The 25029-nt window shown below is 45.6% G+C and overlaps 1 protein-coding gene across 4 annotated transcripts in view; it reads left to right on the top strand.

The window, feature by feature from the left end:
* LOC115166922 (CREB-regulated transcription coactivator 3) overlaps window positions 1-23433 on the top strand; it is a 99156-nt gene extending 75723 nt beyond the window's left edge. For 2 of the 4 annotated variants that reach the window (XM_029720854.1, XM_029720853.1), the window contains 5 exons: window positions 7821-8086; window positions 15419-15616; window positions 16480-16563; window positions 18608-18824; window positions 22776-23433. In XM_029720854.1, the coding sequence (XP_029576714.1) occupies window positions 7821-8086; window positions 15419-15616; window positions 16480-16563; window positions 18608-18824; window positions 22776-22987 (977 nt within the window). In that variant the 3' untranslated portion in view covers window positions 22988-23433. Of the gene's footprint in view, window positions 1-7820; window positions 8087-15418; window positions 15617-16479; window positions 16630-18607; window positions 18825-22775 lie in introns of all 4 variants that reach the window. The other 2 variants (XM_029720852.1, XM_029720851.1) reach the window with 1 other exon arrangement.
* The last annotated feature ends 1596 nt before the right edge of the window (window positions 23434-25029 follow it).

The raw sequence follows: 25029 nt of genomic DNA, 5'->3' as shown, positions 1-25029 counted from the left end.
GAAAGGTGAATTTGTCTCCCGATATCTGTTGGTAAGCAGACTTAGCCAGGTTTTCTTGTAGGATTTTGCCTGTGCTTAGCTCTATTCAGTTTAGTTTTTATCCTAAAAAACTCCCTAGTACTTGCTGATGACAAGCATACCCAGAACATGATGCAGCCACCATCTTGCTTGAAAATATGAAGAGTGGTACTCAGTGATGTGTTGTGCTGGATTTGCACCAAACATTCAGGACATAAAGTTCATTTCGTTGCAATTTTTTTTTGCAGTTTTACTTTTTAGTCCCATATTGCAAACAGAATACAAATATTTTGGAATATTTGTGTTCTGTACAGGCTTTCTTCTTTTCACTCTGTCATTTAGGTTAGTATTGTGAAGTAACTACAATGTTGTTCCATCTTCAGTTTTCTCCTATCACAGCCATTAAACTCTAACTGTTTTAAAGTCACTATTTGCCTCATGGTGACGGTTTCCTTCCTCTCCGTCAACTGAGTTAGGAAGGACGCCTGTATCTTGGTAGTAACACCATCCAAAGTGTAATTAATAACTTCATGCTCAAAAAGATATTCACAATGTCTTCTTTTTTTGTTTTTGTTTACCCATCTACCAATAGGTGCCCTTCTTTGCAAGGCATTGGAAAACCTCCCTGGTCTTTGTGGTTGAATCTGTTTGAAATTCACTGCTCAACTGAGGGACCTTACAGATAATTATACAGAGATGGGGTAGTCATTATAAAAAATCATATTAAACACAATTTCTCACACAGAGTCCATGCAACTTATTATGTGACTTGTTAAGACAATGTTTACTCCTGAACTTATTTAGGCTTGCCATAACAGAGGGGTTGAATACTTATTGACTGAAGACATTTCAGCTTTCCATTTTCAATTAATTTGTTAACATTTCTTAAAACACAATTCTACTTTCACATTATGGCCAGTGACACAAAATCTAAATGTAATCCATTTTAAATTCAGGCTGTAACAACAAAATGTGAAAAAAGTCAAGGGCTGTGAATACTTTCTGAATACAGCGTGTGTGTAGATGGTTGTATGTGTGCAGATGCTGTGTGTGTTCTCACCGGTGCACTGAGGGGGCCCTCGGCCCATCTGCTGGTTTATGTGAAAGGGTTCCTGGGGGTTCATGGCACTCGTGTGAAGAGCAGAGTCCAAGTTGGTTCTGTGCAGGAGGAGAAGATGGATGGAGGGAGGGAGGATGAGAGAGAGAAGAGGAGAGGGTGTTAGTTTTCTAACCCAGTGGTGGACAGAGGCTTTTTACAGTGATACAGCCTGAAATTGGCCAGGGTACTAGAACAGTCTGCAGCATCCGGCCTCACCCTTCTAGAATCTGAAGTCAAATGTCTACTGTTTGCTGATGATCTGGTGCGAGGCTGAGGACGCCTCCAGGTTAGGTCAGAGAGTCATTCAGTGGTGGGCCCGCACTCTGCTCTACCTACACACGTACACACACACGCATGTGCGCTGAAACGTACATATACAGTCGTATGAAAAAGTTTGGGCACCCCTCTGAGGCTGCATAATAATTTACTCTGTCGTCACAGAAAATGATCACAGTGGCATGCCATTCATTTTCTAATAAAAGCTGAGTGCTGGTGTATTGTCCAGACAAAGTTTTTTAGTGTAGCAATATTAAGTTGTATGAAATTAAATCAGATGTGAAAAACAGGCTATGCAAAAATTTGGGCACCCTTGTCATTCTGTTGATTTGAATACCTGTAACTACTTAGCACTGATTAATTGGAACACACAATTGGTTTGGTGAGCTCATTAAGCCTTGAACTTCATTGACAAGTGCATCCAATCATGAGAAAAGGTATTTAAGGTGGCCAATTGCAAGTTGTTGTTCTCTTTGACTCTCCTCTGAAGAGTGGCAACATGGGGGCCTCAAAACAACTCTCAAATGACCTGAAAACAAAGATTGTTCAACATTATGGTTTAGAGGAAGGCTACAAAAAGCTATCGCAGAGATTTAAGCTGTCAGTGTCCATTGTGAGGAACATAGTGAGGAAATGGAAGACCACAGGCACAGTTCTTGTTAAGGCCAGAAGTGGCAGGCCAAGTAAAATATCAGAGAGGCAAAGGCGAAGGATGGTGAGAACGGTCAAAAACAGCCCACATACCGCTTCCAAAGACCTACAACATCATCTTGCTGCAGATGGTGTCACTGTGCATCGTTCAACAATTCAGCGCACTTTGCACAAGGAGAAGCTCTATGGGAGAGTGATGCAGAAGAAGCCTTTTCTGCACACACGCCACAAACAGAGTCGCTTGAGGTATGCAAACGCACATTTGGACAAGCCAGCTTCATTTTGGAATAAGGTGCTGTGGACTGATGAAACAAAGATTGAGTTATTTGGTCATAACAAGGGACGTTATGCATGGCGGCAAAAGAACACAGCGTTCCAAGAAAAACACTTGCTACCCACAGTAAAATTTGGTGGGGGTTCCATCATGCTGTGGGGCTGTGTGGCCAGTGCCGGTGCTGGGAATCTTGTTAAAGTTGAGGGTCGCATGGATTCCACTCAATATCAGCAGATTCTTGGGAATAATGTTGAAGAATCAGTCACAAAGTTGAAGTTACGCCGGGGCTGGATATTTCAACAAGACAACGACCCAAAACACTGCTCAAAATCTACCCGGGCATTTATGCAGAGGAACAAGTACAATGTTCTGGAATGGCCATCCCAGTCCCCAGACCTGAATATCATGGAGAATCTGTGGGATGATTTGAAGCGGGCTGTCCATGCTCGGCAACCATCAAACCTAACTGAACTGGAGATATTTTGTAAGGAGGAATGGTCCAAAATACCTTCATCCAGAATCCAGACACTCATTAGAGGCTATAGGAAGCGTCTAGAGGCTGTTATTTTAGCAAAAGGAGGCTCTACTAAATATTGAAGTGATTTTTCTATTGGGGTGCCCAAATTTATGCACCAGTCTAATTTTGTTTTGATGCATATTGCACATTTTCTGTTAATCCAATAAACCTCATTTCACTACTGAAATATTACTGTGTCCATCAGTTATTTGATAGATCAAAATGAAATTGCTGATCCAAACACCCAATTATTTATAAATGGAAATCATGGAAATTGTCAGGGGTGCCCAAACTTTTTCATACGACTGTATGCACACACATGCACAGAACCTCTCTCTCACACTCCCATTCACACACACACACCTCTTTCACTGGCTACAGTTGAGGGCTTTCTCAAGTGCTCTTTATTAAGCTCCAATAGCTGTGTTTATGCTTCACTCTCCCTCTAAGGACAAATCTCTCCCTCCCTCTTTCTCTCCCCATCCCTCACTTTCTCTTCCTCTTGAGGATGCATCTCTCACACTCTCCTTCTCAAGATGGACACCCTCTCACAGGGTGGTTATAACATCTGTCTGTGCAGTCCCTCAACTATCTGAGACCGCACCATGTTCATTAGGGCACACCGTAGCAAAGCGCTTTGCAATGGAAAACAAATTTGAATTTGGAAACATTTCGAAAACATAATTCTACTTTGACATTTTCGCGTATTGTATGTAGTCCAGTGACAAAATCTGAATTGAATCCATTTTAAATTCCGGCTGTAGCACAACAACATGTAAATACTTTCTGAAGGCCCTGTATGTGTTCCTGTGTGGCTTAGTTGTGGAGAATGTGGAAGCAGCAATACCAAGTTAATTTCCCAACTCGTAGGGGCATGGACTCTAAAATTGTCGAAAGCGTTCCACAGGGATGCTGGCCTATGTTGGCTGGATGTCCTTTGGGTGGTGGACCATTCTGTTGAGTGGGAAAAACCCAGCAGCGTTCCAGTTCTTGACACAAACTGGTGCACCTGGCACCAACTACCATACCCCATTCAAAGGCACTTAAATCCTTTGTCTTGCCCATTCACCTTCTGAATGGCACACATACACCATCCACGTCTCAATTTTCTCACGGGTAAGAAATTCCTTCATCTACACTGATTGAAGTGGATTTAACAAGTGACATCAGTAAGGGATCATAGCTTTCACCTGGATTCACCTGGTCAGTCTGTGTCATGGAAAGAGCAGCTGTTCTTAATGTTCTGTACACTCAATGTAAATCATTGTGTCTCTGTATTCTGTGCTGGGTTTGTGCCTGGGGAGGAACCACCCTGTAGGGTAGTGGAAAGTGCTCAACTTTATTTTATTCAAAAGACAGTTGATCCAAGCCATGGACCGATCGCCAATAATAAAAAAAGGGCCAGCAAGCCAAGACCTTCACATTGGGTGGTTTCTGAACCACATTATTTAATATAAAAATATTATTTCTAAAAAAAGGCATTAAAGGCCCAGTGCAATCAAAAAAAGGGATTTTCCTGTGTTTATATATATTTCCACACTGTGGTTGGAATAATATTGTGAAAATTATGTTAATAGCCTTTTAGTGTTAGAGCGGTTTGAAGAGACTGCCTGAAATTTCAGCCTGTTTTGGTCTGCCTGGTGACATCACCAATAAGAAAGATTTCCAAACCTCTGCCAATAGTAGCTAGTTTTCAGTTTTCCCCTCCACTCAGACCACTCTAGACAGTACTAGCAAAATTCTTGCTTAAAAATTGCTCTTTGCTATGAAGCTATTTTTGTTTATTTTTGACAATTTTAATTGAAAACAATCGCAGTAAGGTACTTAATTGTTACCCAGAAATGATAAAAAGGCATTGGGCCTTTAGGTGAATCATGTCTGGCCCACTTTTTGATTTCCACACTGTAGTGGAAATGGAAATAGACTTGTGATTGGAAGTTGGAAGTGAGCTTCTCCAACCAGAGTAAAGTGAATATAGAGGGATGTCTTTATCCAACCCTCCTCCCTCTGAAATCTACCACTATCTAATCACTCCTCTCTTTCTCTGACCCTCTCTCTCTCTCTGACCCTCTCTCTCTCTCTGACCCTCTCTGTCTCTGACCCTCTCTGACCCTCTCTCTCTCTGACCGTCTCTTTCTCTGACCCTCTCTCTCTCTCTCTCTCTCTCTGACCCTCTCTCTCTCTCTGACCGTCTCTTTCTCTGACCCTCTCTCTCTCTCTCTCTCTCTCTGACCCTCTCTCTCTCTCTCTCTGACCCTCTCTCTCTCTCTGACCCTCTCTGTCTCTGACCCTCTCTGACCCTCTCTCTCTCTGACCGTCTCTTTCTCTGACCCTCTCTCTCTCTCTCTCTCTCTGACCATCTCTCTCTCTGACCCTCTCTTTCGCTGACCCTCTCTCTCGCTCTCTCGGACCCTCTCTCTCTTGCACGCTCTCTCTCTGACCCTCTCTCTCTCTCTCTCTGACCCTCTCTCTCTCTCTCTCTCTCTCTCTCTCTCTCTCTCTCTCTCTGACCTTCTCTCTCTCTCTCTGACCCTCTCTCTCTCTCTCTGACCCTCTCTCTCTCTCTCTGACCCTCTCTTTCTCTGACCCTCTCTCTCTGACCCTCTCTCCCTCTCTGATTGTTGGGATATTAACAAATGGGGTCCTGTGTGTGTATCTGGGTGGGATTGGGAAACCGAATGCATATACAGTGAGGGGAAAAAAGTATTTGATCCCCTGCTGATTTTGTACGTTTGCCCACTGACAAAGAAATGATCAGTCTATAATTTTAATGGTAGGTTTATTTGAACAGTGAGAGACAGAATAACAACAAAAGATCCAGAAAACTGCATGTCAAAAATTTTATAAATTGATTTGCATTTTAATGAGGGAAATAAGTATTTGACCCCTCTGCAAAACATGACTTAGTACTTGGTGGCAAAACCCTTGTTGGCAATCACAGAGGTCAGACGTTTCTTGTAGTTGGCCACCAGGTTTGCACAAATCTCAGGAGGGATTTTGTCCCACTCCTCTTTGCAGATCTTCTCCAAGTCATTAAGGTTTCGAGGCTGACGTTTGGCAACTCGAACGATCAGCTCCCTCCATAGATGTTCTATGGGATTAAGGTCTGGAGACTGGCTAGGCCACTCCAGGACCTTAACCTGTTTGGGATAGGGGGCAGTATTTTCACGGCCGGATAAAAAACGTACCCGATTTAATCTGGTTACTACTCCTAGAATATGCATATAATTAGTAGATTTGGATTGAAAACACTCTAAAGTTTCTAAAACTGTTTGAATGGTGTCTGTGAGTATAACAGAACTCATATGGCAGGCCAAAACCTGAGAAGATTCTATACAGGAAGTGCCTTGTCTGACAATTTGTTCTCCTTCTAGGGCATCTCTATCAAAAATACAGCATCTCTGCTGTAACGTGACATTTTCTAAGGCTTTCATTGGCTCTCAGAAGGCGCCAGAAAGTGGAATGAGTGCTCTCCAGTCTCTGGGCGAAAAACAGCAGGAGTTTTTGTGAGTGCTCCTGCTGAGAACAATGACACTGGAGCGCGCGTGCACGAGACGACTCCTTTTCTTACAGTGTTTGAATGAATCCAACGTCGCCCGGTTCGGAATATTATCGCTATTTTACGAGAAAAATAGCATAACAATTGATTTTAAACAGCGTTTGACATGCTTCGAAGTACGGTAATGGAATATTTTGACATTTTTTTGTCATGAATTGCGCCCGCGCGTCACCCTTCGGATAGTGACCTCAACGCACAAACAAAACGGAGCTATTTCAATATAACTATGGATTATTTCGAACCAAAACAACATTTGTTGTTGAAGTAGAAGTCCTGGGAGTGCATTCTGACAAAGAACAGCAAAGGTAATCCAATTTTTCTTATAGTAAAACTGAGTTTGGTGAGGGCCAAACTTGGTGGGTGTCAAATTAGCTAGCCATGATGGCCGGGCTATGTACTCAGAATATTGCAAAATGTGCTTTCACCGAAAAGCTATTTTAAAATCTGACACCGCGATTGCATAAAGGAGTTCTGTATCTATAATTCTTAAAATAATGTATGTTTATTGTCAACGTTTATCGTGAGTCATTTAGTAAATTCACCGGAAGTTTGCGGTGGGTATGCTAGTTCTGAACATCACATGCTAATGTAAAAAGCTGGTTTTTGATATAAATATGAACTTGATTGAACAAAACATGCATGTATTGTATAACATAATGTCCTAGGAGTGTCATCTGATGAAGATCATCAAAGGTTAGTGCTGCATTTAGCTGTGGTTTTGGTTTTTGTGACATATATGCTTGCTTTGAAAATGGCTGTGTGATTTATTTTTGGGAGGGTGGGCAAACGTACAAAATCAGCAGTGGATCAAATATTTTTTTCCCTCACTGTATAACATCCACATTCTCTCACGTCTCACAAGACTCCTTTTACCCAAGCAGCACTGTTCTCTGCTCCTTGCAGTTAATTTCAAACCAATGATGCTTACCTTTATTCAAATTCATAGAGAGCGCTATGGATGCAAGGACTGAACATCCATGATCTCAAAATGATGCTATACAGTGCTTGTTTTCAATTAATTTGAGTGAGTGAGTGAGTGAGTGAGTGAGTGAGTGAGTGAGTGAGTGTAAGGTAGCCTAGCGGTTAAGAGCATTGGGCCAGTAACCGAAAGATGCTGGTTCGACTTATCGAGCCAACTAGGTGAAAAATCTGTCTGTGCCCTTGAGCAAGACACTTAGCCCTAATTGCTCCTGTAAGTCTCTTTGCTAAATGACTACTGTGTGTGTGTGTGTGTGTGTGTGTGTGTGTGTGTGTGGGCACACCTGATAACAATGCTGCATACTACTGATACATGACCTGGTGCAGAGGAGGGACATTAGGAGATGTCCCACACTCTTGGGCAATTAAATCCTCCAAACTGTTAATAATAGTCTGTGGTCTGAATGTGTGACTCAAAAGCCTTCTGTCCCTCCCTTCTTTTTTCCAGGTCTCTCGTCCTCTCTGAGCAATCCTTCCATCCAGAACTCTCTCCAAAACTCCCAGCTGCACTCGTCCCTCAGCAATCCCGCCATCCACTCGTCCCTCCGTCTGACGTCCCTCTCCAACCCTCCGCAGGGAGCCATGAGCAGCTCGCCTCGCCGCCGCCCGGCTCCCATCAGCCCCCTCACTCTGTCACCCGGCACCGAGCAACGGCGGGGGCTTTCCAAGCAGCTGTCTCCCACAATGTCGCCCTCACTGTCCCCCATCACACAGGTACACACATAAACTCAGGGGAAAAAAATAAACGTCCTCTCACTGTCAACTGCTTTTATTTTCAGCAAACTTAACATGTGTAAATATTTGTATGAACATAACAAGATTCAACAACTGAGATATAAACTGAACGAGTTCCACAGACATGTGACTAACAGAAATTGAATAATGTGTCCCTGAACAAAGGGGGGGTCAAAATCCAAAGTAACAGTCAGTATCTGGTGTGGTACTGCAGTGCATCTCCTCCTCATTGGACTCCCAGATTTGCCAGTTCTTGCTGTGAGATGTTACCCCACTCTTCCACCAAGACACCTGCAAGTTCCCAGACATTTCTTGGGGGAATTGCCCTAGCCCTCACCCTCTGATCCAACAGGTCCCAGGCGTGCTCAATGGATTGAGATCCGGGCTCTTCGCTGGCCATGGCAGAACACTGACATTCCTGTCTTGCATGAAATCATGCACAGAACGAGCAGTATGGCTGGTGGCATTGTCATGCTGGAGGGTCATGTCAGGATGAGTCTGCAGGAAGGGTACCACATGAGGTAGGAGGATGTCTTCCCTGTAACGCACGATGTTGAGATTGCCTGCAATGACAACAAGCTCAGTCCGATGATGCTGTGACACACCACCCCAGACCATGACGGACCCTCCACCTCCAAATCGATCCCGCTCCAGAGTACAGGCCTCGGTGTAACGCTCAGTCCTTCGACAATAAATGCGAATCCGACCATCACCCCTGGTGAGACAAAACCGCAACTCGTCAGTGAAGAGCACTTTTTGCCAGTCCTGTCTGGTCCAGCGATGGTAGGTTTGTGCCCATAGGCAACGTTGTTGCCAGGGATGTCTGGTGAGGACCTGCCTTACAACAGGCCTACAAGCCCTCAGTCCAGCCTCTCTCAGCCTATTGCAGACAGTGAGCACTGATGGAGGGATTGTGCGTTCCTGGTGTAACTCGGGCAGTTGTTGCCATCCTGTACCTGTCCCGCAGGTGTGATGTTCGGATGTACCGATCCTGTGCAGGTGTTGTTACAGGTGGTCTGCCACTGCGAGGACGATCAGCTGTCCGGCCTGTCTCCCTGTAGCGCTGTCTTAGGCGTCTCACAGAATGGACATTGCAATTTATTGCCCTGGCCACATCTGCAGTCCTCATGCCTCCTTGCAGCATGCCTAAGGCACGTTCATGCAGATGAGCAGGGACCCTGGGCATCTTTCTTTTGGTGTTTTTCAGAGTCAGTAGAAAGATCTCTTCAGTGTCCTAAGTTTTCATTACTGTTTACGACCGTTCCACAGCTGCATGTTCATTAATTGTTTATGGTTCATTGAACAAGCATGGGAAACAGTATTTAAACCCTTTACAATGAAGATCTGTGAAGTTATTTGGATTTTTACTAATTATCTTTGAATGACAGGGTCCTGAAAAAGGGACGTTTCGATTTTTTTCTGAGTTTAGTCATACTTACCTTCGCAATACACAGACACACACACACCTCGCTACTTACTTAGCTATACACACACCTCGCTGTCCCTGGTTAGACAGGCAAGCCAGCAATCGGATGGTTGCCAGGTCGAATCCTGGGTCTGACGGAAAAAATCTGTCAGGAAGTGAACTGGCAACTGGAGGGTTGCTGGTATCATATCCTGCCGCTGTGCCATTAAGCAAGGCACTTAACCCCCCCAAAACAACTGCTTCACGGGTGCCCAGTGTGGCAGCCCCCTGCTCAAACCACTCCAACCTGTATACAGTTGTAGTCAGAAGTTACATTTACATTACATTTTAGTCATTTAGCAGACGCTCTTATCCAGAGAGACTTACAGTAGTGAATGCATACATTTCATTTTTTTTTTTTTTTTTCTCTGTACTAGTCCCCCGTGGGAGACCAGTACAGTTTACATACGCCAAATACATTTAAACTCAGTTTTTCACAATTCCTGACATTTAATCCTAGTAAAAATTCCCTGTCTTAGGTCAGTTAGGATCACCACTTTATTTTAAGAATGTGAAATGTCAGAATAATAATAGACAATGATTTTATTTCAGCTTTTATTTCATTCATCACATTCCCAGTGGGTCAGAAGTAGCATTGCCTTTAAATTGTTTAATTTGGGTCAAACGTTTTGGGTAGCCTTCCACAAGCTTCCCACAATAAGTTGGGTGAATTTTCCTCCTGACAGAGCTGGTGTAACTGAGTCAGGTTTGTAGGCCTTGCTCGCACATGCCTTTTCAGTTCTGCCCACACATTTTCCATAGGATTGAGGTCAGGGCTTTGTGATGGCCACTCCAATACCTTGACTTTGGTGTCCTTAAGCCATTTTGCCACAACTTTGGAAGTTTGCTTGGGGTCATTGTCCATTTGGAAGACCCATTTGCGACCAAGCTTTAACTTCCTGACTGATGTCTTGAGATGTTGCTTCAATATATCCACATCATTTTCATCCTCATGATGCCATCTAGTTTGTGAAGTGCACCTGTCCCTCCTGCAGCAAAGCACCCCAACAACATGATGCTGCCACCCCCATGCTTCACGGTTGGGATGGTGTTTTTCGGCTTGCAAGCCTCCCCCTTTTTCCTCCAAACATAACAATGGTCATTATGGCCAAACAGTTCTATTTTTGTTTCATCAGACCAGAGGACATTTCTCCAAAATGTAGGATCTTTGTCCCCATGTGCAGTTGCAAACCATCTGGCTTTTTTATGGTGGTTTTGGAGCAGTGGCTTCTTCCTTGCTGATATAGGACTTGTTTTACTGTGGATATAGATACTTTTGTACCTGTTTCCTCCAGCATCTTCACAAGGTCCTTTGCTGTTGTACTGGGATTGATTTTCACTTTTCGCACCAAAGTACGTTCATCTCTAGGAGACAGAACGTGTCTCCTTCCTGAGCAGTATGAAGGCTGCGTGGTCCCATGGTGTTTACACTTGCTTACTATTGTTTGTACAGATGAACGTGATACCTTCAGGCGTTTGGAAATTGCTCCCAAGGATGAACCAGACTTGTGGAGGTCTACAATTTTTTTTCTGAGGTCTTGGCTGATTTCTTTTGATTTTCCCATGATGTCAAGCAAAGAGGCACTGAGTTTGAAGGTAGGCCTTGAAATACATCCACAGGCACACCTCCAATTGACTCAAATTATGTCAATTAGCCTATCAGAAGCTTCTAAAGCCATGACATAATTTTCTGGAATTTTCCAAGCTGTTTAAAGGTACAGTCAATTTAGTGTATGTAAACTTCTGACCCACTGGAATTGTGAAACAGTGAATTATAAGTGAAATAATTTGTCTGTAAACAATTGTTGTAAAAATTACTTGTGTCATGCACAAAGTAGATGTCCTAACCGACTTGCCAAAACTATAGTTTGTTAACAAGAAATTTGTGGTGGTTGAAAAACGAGTTTTAATGACTCCAACCTAAGTGTATGTAAACTTCCGACTTCAACTGTATGCGGGTCTTTCGGAGAGGTTGGGTTAAAGCTGAAGTCTAATTTCGGTTCGACCTTGAATACAATTGATGAATAAATTGATCTTAATCTAATTTTAAATCTGCAAGCTACATTTGTCCATTTTCATTTGATCAGTACGTGACGACAACTCCTCACAAATATTAAACCAAGGCTTCTTACTAAGCTTTATAGAAAATAAATGTTAGCATGCTCATTCTTGCCTTCTTCATTTCCTGGATGATTTTATACTAATTAACTTATATATTAATGTGCTTAACTTGCAGTGCCTTGCAAATGTATTCAGACACCTTGGATTTCTTCACATTTTGTGTTAAAAGTGGGATTAAAATTATACTTTTTTTGTCAACAATACACACAAAGTGATCTTATGTTTTTATTAATAAGTAATACATTCTATAACAAATAGAGTTGTTGCATATGTATTCAGCCCCTTGGTTTAGTAACGAATCAAATCACAAATACAAAGTTACATGGACTCACTGTAACTCACTGAAATAATGGGGATTGACATGGTTTTTAAATGACTAACCCATCCTCTCGCCCTCATTCATACAACATCTGTAAGGTCCCTCAGTCAAGTATTGAATTTCAAGCACAGATTCAAGTACAAAGACCAGGGAGCTTTTCTAAAGACTCATAATAAAGGGTAGTAATTGGTAGATGGGTAACAATAACAAATCAGACATTGAATATCTCTTTAAGCATGGTCAAGTTAATAATTATGCTGTGGATTATTTATTAAACCACCCAGACACATCAAAGATACAGTCATTCTTCTGAACTGAGCCGCAGGACAGGAGTGAAACTGCTCAGGGATGTCACCATGAGGCCGTTGGTGATTTAAAACAGCTGCAGAGTTCAATGGCTGTGATGGGTGAGAACTAAGGATGGCTCAACAATATCGTAATGACTCCATAATAATAACCTCAATGACAGTGAAAAGAAAAACAAATGTACAAGATATGCACTAAAGGCACTAAAATAAAACTGCAAAAATATATTGTCAAAGAAATACACTTTTTAGCATAAATGCAAAGCCTTATGTTTGGTGCAAATCCAACACAACACATCACTGAGTAATTGCCTCCTTATTTTTTCAAGCATGGTGATGGCTGCATCATGGTATGGGTATGTTTGACAAAGGCAAATGCTGTGGAGTTTTTCAGGATAAAAAGAAACGGGATATGGCTAGGCAAAAATCCTAGAGCAAAACCTGCTTCAGTCTGCTTTCCACCAGACACTGGGAGAGGAATTCACCTTTCAACAGGACAATAACCTACAACACAAAGCCAAATCTACACTGGAGTTGCCTACCAAGAACACAGTGAATGTTCCTAAGTGGCCAAGTTAGTTTTGATTTGAAATCTGCTTGAAATACTATGGCAAGACTTGAAAATTGCTGTCCAGCCATGATCCCCCAACATCTTGACACAGCTTGAAGAATTTCGAAAATAATTCACAAATATTGTACAATCCAGATGTGCAAAACTCTTAGAGATTTACCCAAGAAGACTCACAGCTGTAATTGCTGCCAAAATTGTTTCTAACATGGACTCAGGGAGCTGAATACTTATGCAACATCTATTTTAATTATTACATTTTTGTTCATTTAATTGTTCGAATTTTTCTTCCACTTTGACATTACAGTATTTTGTGTAAATTGTTGACAAAAAATGACAAATCCTTTTTAATCCCACTTTGTAACGCAATAAAATATTCTTAAAACCTGATTAGCATACTCATTGTTTGCCTAAGCATTTCCCAGTGGATATTAAACAAATTCAACTTATAGTAATGTGATTAACATATAGTAACTTATAGTAATGTAATTAACTTATATTAATTAACTTAAAACGCCTTTCCTACCACTATACTTGTCGTTCTTCGGTCTTTCATATTGTAGCTGCTCGCTGACAGCAACCAGCTGTCAGAGTTTGAGAGTAGCGTGCTGAACGAATTTCTTGCTGGCCAACAAGTAGGTGATATTAAGCTCCAACTGTGTGCATAACAGCATGCGATAAGATACACGAACTAGCTTAACAGCTTTGGGAATCAGGTTTATTTTTTACATTTTTTAAATAAAAATACAAATAGATTTAAATTTAAATTTACATGGATTTATTTATATTTAAGAAGTGTTTTATTTATTAGTACATTTTATAGACTGCAGATGACCTTTATCATGATGCTTTCAGTCGCCCAAGTGGACCATCTTCCTGTAACCAGGAAAGACCCTTGAGGTTAGAAACCCCTTGTTGGGAGGGCAACCTGGCAGCTTCATGTACAGTGTATTTTTGGGGAAAGTCCTCAGTGGTTTAAGGCTAACCTGATACGCAGCCAAATACTAGTGCATCTTTTGATTACTCTAATTGCATCCCTCCATTCTCCTTTTCTTAAATCTGACATGACCCTTCTCACTCTAACCCTCCCTCTCTCCCTCTAACCCTCCATCTCCCCCTCTAACCCTCCCTCTCTCCCTCTAACCCCCCTCCCTCTAACCCTCCCTCCCTCCATCTCTCCCTCTAACCCTCCCCCCCTCCCCCCCTCTAACCCTCCCTCTCTCCCTCTAACCCTCCATCTCCCCCTCTAACCCTCCATCTCCCCCTCTAACCCTCCATCTCCCCCTCTAACCCTCCCTCTCTCCCTCTAACCCTCCATCTCCCCCTCTAACCCTCCCTCCCTCCATCTCTCCCTCTAACCCTCCCTCTCTCCCTCTCTCCCTCTAACCCAGCCTCCCTCTAACCCTCCCTCCCACCCGTCCTCCCTCCCACCCGTCCTCCCTCTAACCCTCCCTCCCACCCGTCCTCCCTCTAACCCTCCCTCCCACCCGTCCTCCCTCTCTCCCTCTCTCCCTCTAACCCTCCCTCCCTCTAACCCTCCCTCCCTCCCACCCTCTCTCCCTCTAACCCTCCCTCCCACCCTCTCTCCCTCTAACCCTCCCTCCCACCCTCTCTCCCTCTAACCCTCCCTCCCACCCTCTCTCCCTCTAACCCTCCCTCCCTCTAACCCTCCCTCCAACCCTCCCTCCCACCCATCCTCCCTCTAACCCTCCCTCCCACCCATCCTCCCTCTAACCCTCCCTCCCACCCTCTCTCCCTCTAACCCTCCCTCCGACCCGTCCTCCCTCTAACCCTCCCTCCCACCCTCTCTCCCTCTAACCCTCCCTCCGACCCGTCCTCCCTCTAACCCTCCCACCCTCTCTCCCTCTAACCCTCCCTCCCACCTGTCCTCCCTCTAACCCTCCCTCCCACCCGTCCTCCCTCGAACCCTCCCTCTCTCCCTCTAACCCTCCCTCCCTCTAACCCTCCCTCCCACCCATCCTCCCTCTAACCCTCCCTCCCACCCATCCTCCCTCTAACCCTCCCTCCCACCCGTCCACCCTCTAACCCTCCCTCCCACCCTCTCTCCCTCTAACCCTCCCTCCCACCCGTCCTCCCTCTAACCCTCCCTCCCACCCGTCCTCCCTCGAACCCTCCCTCTCTCCCTCTAACCCTCCCTCCCTCTAACCCTCCCTCCCACCCATCCTCCCTCTAACCCTCCCTCCCACCCATCCTCCCTCTAACCCTCCCTCCCACCCGTCCTCCCTCTAACCCTCCCTCCCACCCTCTCTCCCTCTAACCCTCCCTCCCACCCGTCCTCCCTCTAACCCTCCCTCCCACCCGTCCTCCCTCTAACCCTCCCTCCCACCCTCTCTCCCTCTAACCCTCCCTCCCACCCTCTCTCCCTCTAACCCTCCCTCCCACCTGTCCTCCCTCCCTCCCACCCTCTCTCCCTTTAACCCTCCCACCCTCTCTCCCTTTAACCCTCCCACCCTCTCTCCCTTTAACCCTCCCTCCCTCTAACCCTCTCTCTTTCCTTTTGTCTTTTTTTCAGGGGGTTGCCTTGGACACCAGCAGCTTGCCAATGGAGCCTCCCCCTCCCTACCCTCTCTACCAACAGCTACACCAACAGTCCCAGCATTCAATGGGGCAACAACAACAACGCCAGCAACAACGTCATCATCATCATCATCAACAGCAGCAGCAGCCAGTGTCCCCTCTACAGAACATCTCTCTGGACTTCAACTCTGGTGTAAGTGTGTGTCTGGATATGTCTGTGTTCTTAAGCCAAATGCATATCCAAAGACTGTCTAGAGAAATGTACTACAGCCTAGATTAGTTGAAAAATCATCCCTTTGAACGGCGTATCCATTTAGGGAAACACTTGTATATGCAGATAGTATCTCTGAGTCTATGCCCCAATGTTGTATGTCTCATACATTTTTGTTGCTGGCCTAGTGTCTAATGTCAGAGACTGTTGGCGTGCTCTGATAAGGAGACAGGGATATTTTTCTGCTTCAGTACCACTCCAGACACACAAACACACACAGCCACTAGACTCAACCATTTCCTGGAACCCAAATGTTATTTGTCTAACTCTGTAGTCTGTGGTTGATAAACACCAAATTCGTGGAAGGAAGGAAGCAGACCCAAATTCTAAAGAACTAAAAACATCCTTGGTTGCATCACAAATGGAACCCTATTCCCTACACAGTGCACTACTTCTAACCAGAGCCTTATGGGTAGGGCTCAAAAGAAATGCACTAAATGGTAGCGCTCAAAAGTAATGCACTACATGGTAGCGGTGCTCTATTAGAGCGATTTGTCGGCAGTTAAATGTAACTAACTTGGTAAATCACTGCATTAGACCTGGTAACTAAACTCTCAGAGCACTGTCCACTCTGTCGTCTCCTAATTCATCTCTTCTATCTCTTCATCTGTCTCCTCCTAATTCATCTCTTCATCTGTCTCCTCCTAATCCACCTCTTCTATCTCTTCATCTGTCGTCTCCTAATTCATCTCTTCTATCTCTTCATCTGTCTCCTCCTAATCCACCTCTTCATCTGTCTCCTTCTAATCCGTCTCCACGTTTCTCTCTCCCTCTTCTTCCCACAGCATAACAACATGGCGGCGTTCTTCAATGACCCGTTCATGGACCCACAGTTCTCCAGTCGCCAGGCCAAGGCACTGTCCTACCAGGTAAACCACCGGGGAGAAGGCTCTAGAGAAGGATCCTCCGGAAAGGACTTCATTCCTTCATTCACAGTTAGTATCTTTTTATTTTTTTTCAGTGATGGGTTTATGCCTGCCAAAGTGAATTAACTTCTTACATCTACACGTTCCGCTAGCGGAACGTCTGCTCCAATATCCAATGATGGGCGGGGCGCGAAATTCAAACTCCTCTAAATCCGAAAACTTACACTTTTCAAACATATGACTATGTTACAGCTATTTAAAGACAAGACTCTCCTTTATCTAACCAAACTGTCCGATTTCAAAAAGGCTTTACAGCGAAAGCAAAACATTAGATTATGTCAGCAGAGTACCCAGCCAGGAATAATCACACAGCCATTTTTCAAGCTAGCATATCATGTCACATAAACCCAAACCATATCTAAATGCAGCACTAACCTTTGATGATCTTCATCAGATGACACACCTAGGACATTGTGTTATACAATACATGCATGTCTGTTCAATCAAGTTCATATTTATATCAAAAACCAGCTTTTTACATTAGCATGTGACGTTCAGAACTAGCATTCCCACCGAACACTTCCGGTGATTTTACTAAATTACTCACGATAAACGTTCACAAAAAGCATAACAATTATTTTAAGAATTATAGATACAGAACTCCTCTATGCACTCGATATGTCCGATTTTAAAATAGCTTTTCGGATGAAGCACATTTTGCAATAATGTAAGTACATAGCCCGGCGTTACAGGGCTAGCTATTTAGACACCCACCCAGTGTAGCCTTCACCAAAATCACATTTCCTATAAGAAAAATGTTCTTACCTTGCTTGTTCTTCATCAGAATACACTGCCAGGACTTCTACTTCAATAACAAATGTAGGTTTGGTCCCAAATAATCCATCGTTATATCCAAACAGCGACGTTTTGTTCGTGCGTTCTAGACACTATCCCAACGCTAAATCTCGGCCACGAGCATGACGCAAAATATGACAAAAAATTTCGAAATATTCCATTACCGTACTTCGAAGCATGTCAACCGCTGTTTAAAACCAATATTTATGCAATTTATCTCGTAGAGAAGCGATAATATTCCGACCGGGAATCTGCCTGTCTGTAAACTGAGGAAAAAACCAAAAGCCGGGGGCGGGGCGTGTCACGCGCCTAAGGCTTAGTCCATTGACTGACCACTCAGCATTTGCTCTCGTGTGCTTCAGCCAGGGCTTTGAATGACATCATTCCTGTTTTTCCCGGGCTGTGAGACTCCATTGTTGACGTGACAAGTGTCACGTAAGAGCAGAGATCCTTTGTAAACGATAGAGAGAATCAAGAAGGGCAAGAAATGTTCAGACAGGGTACTTCCTGAACAGAAGCATCTCAGGTTTTTGCCTGCCATAGGAGTTCTGTTATACTCACAGACACCATTCAAACAGTTTCAGAAACTTTGGAGTGTTTTCTCTCCAAAGCTAATAATTATATGCATATTCCAGTTTCTGGGCAGGACTAATAATCAGATTAAATCGGGTACGTTTTTTATCCAGCCGTGAAAATACTGCCCCCTAGATGTAACAGGTTAAAGGAATAGTTTACTCGAAAATGTCACAAATCGCATCAGCACTGTTTTTGCACTGTTCAGAAAGTGCTTCTTCTTGAAAACTTGACTGCTGACAAGCACAACATTTTGGGACTGTATTAACAGTGGACTAATGAGCAAAATACTAAATGATTGTTTGAGAACTAGCCCTTTAAAATGTCTTAATTGATGGGTAGAAGTTTTAGGGGTGTAATTGTGGCGACCAGATATTTGTAGTTCTATGAAATATCATGTGCTGTGGAGTAGGGAACCAAGTCCGCTCAAGAGCATGCTTAGTTTGGTCATTAGTTGGTCATTTGGAATGATTGTCGATCATTGGTTGGTCATTTGGAATGGTTGTTTGTCATTGATTGGTCATCTGTAATGGTTGTGTTTGACCTTTGCCCCCCCATAACCACCATCTCTTTTCTCTCTCTCCCCTCCCTCCTCTATCTCTTCCTGCCTCCTCTTCAGTTGGACCAGTTCAGCATGTTGGAGAGTGCCATGAGCCAAATTGCAGGGGGTTCGTGTTTCGACCCATCCTCGCCCTCTTCCTCGCCCCTATACTGCTCGCAGGCCGCCCTCATGGGCCTGGGTGGGAGCCACGGCAACTTGCAGGACCAGCTGCAGCAGATGAGACCCAACAACAACTACAACTGCAGTGGAGGGGTGCCCAATATCATACTGACTGGTAGGTGGAGGGGTGCCCAATATCATACTGACTGGTAGGTGGAGGGGTGTCCAGCATCATACTGACTGGTAGGTGGAGGGGTGCCCAATATCATACTGACTGGTAGGTGGAGGGGTGCCCAATATCATACTGACTGGTAGGTGGAGGGGTGCCCAATATCATACTGACTGGTAGGTGGAGGGATGCCCAATATCATACTGACTGGTAGGTGGAGGGATTCCCAATATCTTACTGACTGGTAGGTGGAGGGGTGCCCAATATCATACTGACTGGTAGGTGGAGGGGTGCCCAATATCATACCGACTGGTAGGTGGAGGGGTGCCCAATATCATACTGACTGGTAGGTGGAGGGGTGTCCAGCATCATACTGACTGGTAGGTGGAGGGGTGCCCAATATCATACTGACTGGTAGGTGGAGGGGTGCCCAATATCATACTGACTGGTAGGTGGAGGGGTGCCCAATATCATACTGACTGGTAGGTGGAGGGGTGCCCAATATCATACTGACTGGTAGGTGGAGGGGTGCCCAATATCATACTGACTGGTAGGTGGAGGGGTGCCCAATATCATACTGACTGGTAGGTGGAGGGGTGCCCAATATCATACTGACTGGTAGGTGGAGGGGTGCCCAATATCATACTGACTGGTAGGTGGAGGGGTGTCCAGCATCATACTGACTGGTAGGTGGAGGGGTGCCCGATATCATACTGACTGGTAGGTGGAGGGGTGCCCAATATCATACTGACTGGTAGGTGGAGGGGTGTCCAGCATCATACTGACTGGTAGGTGGAGGGGTGCCCGATATCATACTGACTGGTAGGTGCAGGGGTGTCCAGCATCATACCGACTGGTAGGTGGAGGGGTGCCCAATATCATACTGACTGGTAGGTGGAGGGGTGCCCAATATCATACTGACTGGTAGGTGGAGGGGTGTCCAGCATCATACCGACTGGTAGGTGGAGGGGTGCCCAATATCATACTGACTGGTAGGTGGAGGGGTGCCCAATATCATACTGACTGGTAGGTGCAGGGGTGTCCAGCATCATACCGACTGGTAGGTGGAGGGGTGCCCAATATCATACTGACTGGTAGGTGGAGGGGTGCCCAATATCATACTGACTGGTAGGTGGAGGGGTGCCCAATATCATACTGACTGGTAGGTGGAGGGGTGCCCGATATCATACCGACTGGTAGGTGGAGGGGTGCCCGATATCATACTGACTGGTAGGTGGAGGGGTGCCCGATATCATACTGACTGGTAGGTGGAGGGGTGCCCGATATCATACCGACTGGTAGGTGGAGGGGTGCCCAATATCATACCGACTGGTAGGTGGAGGGGTGCCCAATATCATACCGACTGGTAGGTGGAGGGGTGCCCAATATCATACCGACTGGTAGGTGGAGGGGTGCCCAATATCATACCGACTGGTAGGTGGAGGGGTGCCCAATATCATACCGACTGGTAGGTGGAGGGGTGCCCAATATCATACCGACTGGTAGGTGGAGGGGTGCCCAATATCATACTGACTGGTAGGTGGAGGGGTGTCCAGCATCATACTGACTGGTAGGTGGAGGGGTGCCCAATATCATACTGACTGGTAGGTGGAGGGGTGTCCAGCATCATACTGACTGGTAGGTGGAGGGGTGCCCAATATCATACTGACTGGTAGGTGGAGGGGTGCCCAATATCATACTGACTGGTAGGTGGAGGGGTGCCCAATATCATACTGACTGGTAGGTGGAGGGGTGCCCAATATCATACCGACTGGTAGGTGGAGGGGTGCCCAATATCATACTGACTGGTAGGTGGAGGGGTGCCCAATATCATATTGACTGGTAGGTTGGGGGGGGTGCCCAATATCATACTGACTGGTAGGTGGAGGGGTGTCCAGCATCATACTGACTGGTAGGTGGCGGGGTGTCCAGCATCATACTGACTGGTAGGTGGAGGGGTGTCCAGCATCATACTGACTGGTAGGTGGAGGGGTGCCCAATATCATACTGACTGGTAGTTGGAGGGGTGCCCAATATCATACTGACTGGTAGGTGGAGGGGTGCCCAATATCATACTGACTGGTAGGTGGAGGGGTGTCCAGCATCATACTGACTGGTAGGTGGAGGGGTGCCCAATATCATACTGACTGGTAGGTGGAGGGGTGCCCAATATCATACTGACTGGTAGGTGGAGGGGTGCCCAATATCATACTGACTGGTAGGTGGAGGGGTGCCCAATATCATACTGACTGCTAGGTGGAGGGGTGCCCAATATCATACTGACTGGTAGGTGGAGGGGTGTCCAGCATCATACTGACTGGTAGGTGGAGGGGTGCCCAATATCATACTGACTGGTAGGTGGAGGGGTGTCCAGCATCATACTGACTGGTAGGTGGAGGGGTGTCCAGCATCATACTGACTGGTAGGTGGAGGGGTGCCCAATATCATACTGACTGGTAGGTGGAGGGGTGCCCAATATCATACTGACTGGTAGGTGGAGGGGTGCCCAATATCATACTGACTGGTAGGTGGAGGGGTGTCCAGCATCATACTGACTGGTAGGTGGCGGGGTGCCCAATATCATACCGACTGGTAGGTGGAGGGGTGCCCAATATCATACTGACTGGTAGGTGGAGGGGTGCCCAATATCATACTGACTGGTAGGTGGAGGGGTGTCCAGCATCATACTGACTGGTAGGTGGAGGGGTGCCCAATATCATACTGACTGGTAGGTGGAGGGGTGCCCAATATCATACTGACTGGTAGGTGGAGGGGTGCCCAATATCATACTGACTGGTAGGTGGAGGGGTGCCCAATATCATACTGACTGGTAGGTGGAGGGGTGCCCAATATCATACTGACTGGTAGGTGGAGGGGTGTCCAGCATCATACTGACTGGTAGGTGGCGGGGTGTCCAATATCATACTGACTGGTAGGTGGAGGGGTGCCCAATATCATACTGACTGGTAGGTGGAGGGGTGCCCAATATCATACTGACTGGTAGGTGGCGGGGTGTCCAGCATCATACCGACTGGTACAGTAGGTGGAGGGGTGTCCAGCATCATACCGACTGGTACAGTAGGTGGAGGGGTGTCCAGCATCATACCGACTGGTACAGTAGGGGGCGGGGTGCCCAGCATCATACCGACTGGTACAGTAGGTGGAGGGGTGTCCAGCATCATACCGACTGGTACAGTAGGGGGCGGGGTGCCCAGCATCATACCGACTGGTACAGTAGGGGGCGGGGTGCCCAGCATCATACCGACTGGTACAGTAGGTGGAGGGGTGTCCAGCATCATACCGACTGGTACAGTAGGTGGAGGGGTGTCCAGCATCATACCGACTGGTACAGTAGGTGGAGGGGTGCCCAGCATCATACCGACTGGTACAGTAGGTGGAGGGGTGTCCAGCATCATACCGACTGGTACAGTAGGTGGAGGGGTGACCAGCATCATACTGACTGGTACAGTAGGTGGAGGGGTGTCCAGCATCATACCGACTGTACAGTAGGGGGCGGGTTGCCCAGCATCATACCGACTGGTACAGTAGGGGGCGGGGTGCCCAGCATCATACCGACTGGTACAGTAGGGGGCGGGGTGCCCAGCATCATACCGACTGGTACAGTAAGGGGCGGGGTGCCCAGCATCATACCGACTGGTACAGTAGGTGGAGGGGTGCCCAGCATCATACCGACTGATACAGTAGGTGGAGGGGTGTCCAGCATCATACCGACTGATACAGTAGGTGGAGGGGTGACCAGCATCATACTGACTGGTAGACCAGTGAGTGTGTGTGTGGCTGTGAGGAGTGGAAGTTTCAATGGCTTGAGTCACTAACTTCATCCGTCTCTCCTTCTCTCCCCCACTTTCTCTTCCTCCTCTCTTTATCCCCTCTGTCCTGTCCGTTCTCCCTTTTTCTCCCTGTCGTCTCCCCATCCCTTTCTACATCCCAATATAGATGACTCCAACCCCAGTCATTCCAAGGACATCGGCAGTGCCATGTCGGCCGGCAACATGGCTGACTGTTTCGACTCGGAGGTGAGCTTCCCACTGGAGGATGAGCTGCGCATCGAGCCCTTGAGCCTGGATGGTCTGAACATGCTCAGTGACCCCGACATGGTGCTCTCTGACCCCTCGGTGGAGGACAGTTTCCGCAGCGACAGACTGTAATCGGGCACGCACACATACAGACTGTATTGGCCAGGTAGCGTGGGTTAAACCTGGTTAAACATGAATGATCCCCACCTCCCTCACACACTCATGGCATGCATATCCAGCAGCATGCGTATGTTATTTTTTAAGGCATTTATACACACACAGTTTTTCAGAGGAATAGACTTGTGTACAATCACTGTTTACATGGGCTTCACATGTAAATGCCACACACACACCCTCATACCTACGTTGTGCATAGTCATTTGGAACGGATGGACTGATGTATCATTGATTGATATCATTTTTTTTTTACCAACATTACATCAGCACTGAGCATTACTATAACGTTACTATAACGTTCCTATAGTGTTCCTCCACCTATATACTGTTGAAGTCAGAAGTTTACATACACTTAGATTGGAGTCATTAAAACTCGTTTTTCAACCACTCCACACATTTCTTGTTAACAAACTATAGTTTTGGCAAGTCGGTTAGGACATCTACTTTGTGCATGACACAAGTAATTTTTCCAACAATTGTTTACAGACAGATTCTTTCACTTATAATTCACTGTATGACAATTCCAGTGGGTCAGAAGTTTACATACACTAAGTTGACTGTGCCTTTAAAGAACTTGGAAAATTCAAGAAAATTATGTCATGGCTATAGAAGCTTCTGATAGGCTAAATGAGATCATTTGAATCAATTGGAGGTGTACCCGTGGATGTATTTCAAGGCCTACCTTCAAACTCAGTGCCTCTTTGCTTGACATCATGGGAAAATCAAAAGAAATCAGCCAAGACCTCAGAAAAGACCTCCACAAGTCTGGTTCATCTTTGGAGCAATTTCCAAATGCCTGAAGGTATCACGTTCATCTGTACAAACAATAGTACGCAAGTATAAACACCATAGGACCACGCAGCCGTCATACTGCTCAGGAAGGAGATGCGTTCTGTCTCCTAGAGATGACGTACTTTGGTGCGAAAAGTGCAATCAATCCCAGTACAACAGCAAAGGACCTTGTGAAGATGCTGGAGGAAACAGGTACAAAAGTATCTATATCCACAGTAAAACGAGTCTAAATTGACAACCTGAAAGGCCGTTCAGCAAGGAAGAAGCCACTGCTCCAAAACCGCCATTAAAAAGACAGACGACGGTTTGCAACTGCACATGGGGACAAAGATCGTACTTTTTGGAGAAATGTCCTCTGGTCTGATGAAACAAAAATAGAACTGTTTGGCCATAATGACCATCGTTATGTTTGGAGGAAAAAGGGGGAGGCTTGCAAGCCGAAGAACACCATCCCAACCATGAAGCACGGTTGGTAGCAGCATCATGTTGTTGGGGTGCTTTGCTGCAGGAGGGACAGGTGCACTTCACAAACTAAATGGCATTATGAGGCAGGAAAATTATGTGGATATATTGAAGCAACATCTCAAGACATCAGTCAGGAAGTTAAAGCTTGGTCGCAAATGGGTCTTCCAAATGGACAATGACCCCAAGCATACTTCTAATGTTGTGGCAAAATGGTTTAAGGACAACAAAGTCAAGGTATTGGAGTGGCCATCACAAAGCCTTGACCTCAATCCTATAGAAAATGTGTGGGCAGAACTGAAAAAGCGTGAGCGAGCAAGGAGGCCTACAAACCTGACTCAGTTACACCAGCTCTGTCAGGAGGAATGGGCCAAAATTCACCCAACTTATTGTGGGAAGCTTGTGTAAGGCTACCTGAAACGTTTGACCCAAGTTAAACAATTTAAAGGCAATGCTACCAAATACTAATTGAGTGAATGTAAACTTCTGACCCACTGGGAATGTGATGAAAGAAATAAAAGTTGAAATAAATCATTCTCTCTACTATTATTCTGACATTTCACATTCTTAAAATGAAGTGGTGATCCTAACTGACCTAAGACAGGGACTTTTTACTAGGATTAAATGTCAGGAATTGTGAAAAACTGAGTTTAAATGTATTTGGCTAAGGTGTATGTAAACTTCCGACTTCAACTGTATATTAGCTGTGCAGTGTCTAGTCCTTCAGCTCAAAGACCGCTGGC

Source organism: Salmo trutta, chromosome 29 (assembly GCF_901001165.1).
Source record: "Salmo trutta chromosome 29, fSalTru1.1, whole genome shotgun sequence".
NCBI classification, from domain to species: domain Eukaryota; kingdom Metazoa; phylum Chordata; class Actinopteri; order Salmoniformes; family Salmonidae; genus Salmo; species Salmo trutta.
This window is presented reverse-complemented; position numbering and strand designations above follow the sequence as displayed.